General features: G+C 33.6%; 1 protein-coding gene across 1 annotated transcript in view; it reads left to right on the top strand.

Annotated features, from left to right (window-relative positions):
• The window catches only part of LOC119592033 (protein lin-9 homolog), a gene marked incomplete at its 3' end in the record, with an annotated part of 40,098 nt that overhangs the window by 30,001 nt on the left and 8,592 nt on the right, over positions 1 to 1,505 (top strand). Inside the window, 1 exon segment of the mRNA XM_037940827.1 lies at positions 480 to 629. Coding sequence (XP_037796755.1) covers positions 480 to 629 — 150 coding nt within the window.

Here is a 1,505-nt window from a genome sequence, read left to right as displayed (position 1 = left end):
GATGTACTGGATTGAATTATTTCTAACATCAGTGTACATTTACGTATTCTAGTCAAAACATTTGATTTACCCTTTTTTATATAGTGATGTCCCTGTTGATGTCATGACAGTAAGCCAGAGTTTCCTGTTTTTGAAGCTGTTATTGGCCTTTGCAACAGATCCTTCATTGGTGGTTTACCACTTTGGAATATGGACTTGAAGAGTTTACTAGGAAGACTAGTAATGAATATTTTTCAATTCAATTTCCTCCTTTTTTAAATGTTGTATCATCGATTCCCTCTAGATCTATTGTAGATCTTTAGATTCTTTTTTCAGAAACTCTCACTGAAGAGATTAAATCAGATATTTTATATTCTGTTTATTTTGTTATTTTCTTTCTATAAACTATACCAAATGGATATTCCTTGAAAATTAATGGATTACTTCTTGATGTTTAACACCAGTTCATCTTAATAATTTTTGTCCTTTCTTTTCCACAGCCTGCACGGATGAGAAAGAAAAACCGCTTGTATTACGATGATGACCTTGTGAGCTCCCCCACGCAGATGAAGTCTCCCAAGAAAACGCCTAGGGGCACGCCTAAGAAACAGCCAAATCCACAACCCATGCCACTTGCTCCAGTAAAACTAGTGAGTTATTTTTTTGATAGTATAGTACAGGTCAGATCTAAATGACAAGAAACCGTTTAAGAAGAATTTTATCTTTGGAAGATGTTCTTTGTGAAGTGCTAGTTTATTTTCAATTAGATACTTTCTGTATTATTCTTGGAGAGAGATTTAGAATTGTACTGGAAATTAAGATGTGTTGCAAAAGATATTGACATGTCTTCATTTGGAAAGTATGATTATTTTATTTGGCAGAGTCATACCCATTCATTATTTTGTTTTATATTCTGAGCGTAGTCATTGCCCAACTTCCCAGGTATTTTTGTACTCTCCTGTTGAAGTATTTGTTAATTGTTTCTTAGTAATTTGTAATTATGGAATTGAATTAATAGGAAGTAAAGCAGGAATATGGTATGTAATCATTGAAGGATGATTTAGCATTTTTATACATGCTGCTGTCATTTCCATGTTGAGATCTGCTTATACCTCTGTCATTGTTTCCTCCTGAAACTGAAGTGTTTATATTAGGATACAGATATATTATATGATTGATTGTTAGATAGGGCAGTGGTTCCCAATCTTTCCCCCCCACAGGAGGCCTGTGTGAACAATTCTAAATTCTTTACAACCTCTTAGAAATATTTAAAACTGCAGTAACTGCTATGTAACACTTCTTTGTTGCCATTGTCCTATGACACATCCATAGGGAAGTGCACTCATTCTCCATGCGGACAGTTACTACTTGGTAACCAGAAAAGCTACATCAAGGAGGAGATAATTTTCAAAGATTAGATCATAGTGTCTTTAAATAAGAAATATTGGAAGTCCTCTGTTTACTGTAGAATTCTGTTTCTGAATTCTTACTATAAAATTGAATAATGCAAAATGAGGCAATTATTT

Source organism: Penaeus monodon, chromosome 29 (assembly GCF_015228065.2).
Source record: "Penaeus monodon isolate SGIC_2016 chromosome 29, NSTDA_Pmon_1, whole genome shotgun sequence".
Lineage (NCBI taxonomy): Eukaryota > Metazoa > Arthropoda > Malacostraca > Decapoda > Penaeidae > Penaeus > Penaeus monodon.
This window is presented reverse-complemented; position numbering and strand designations above follow the sequence as displayed.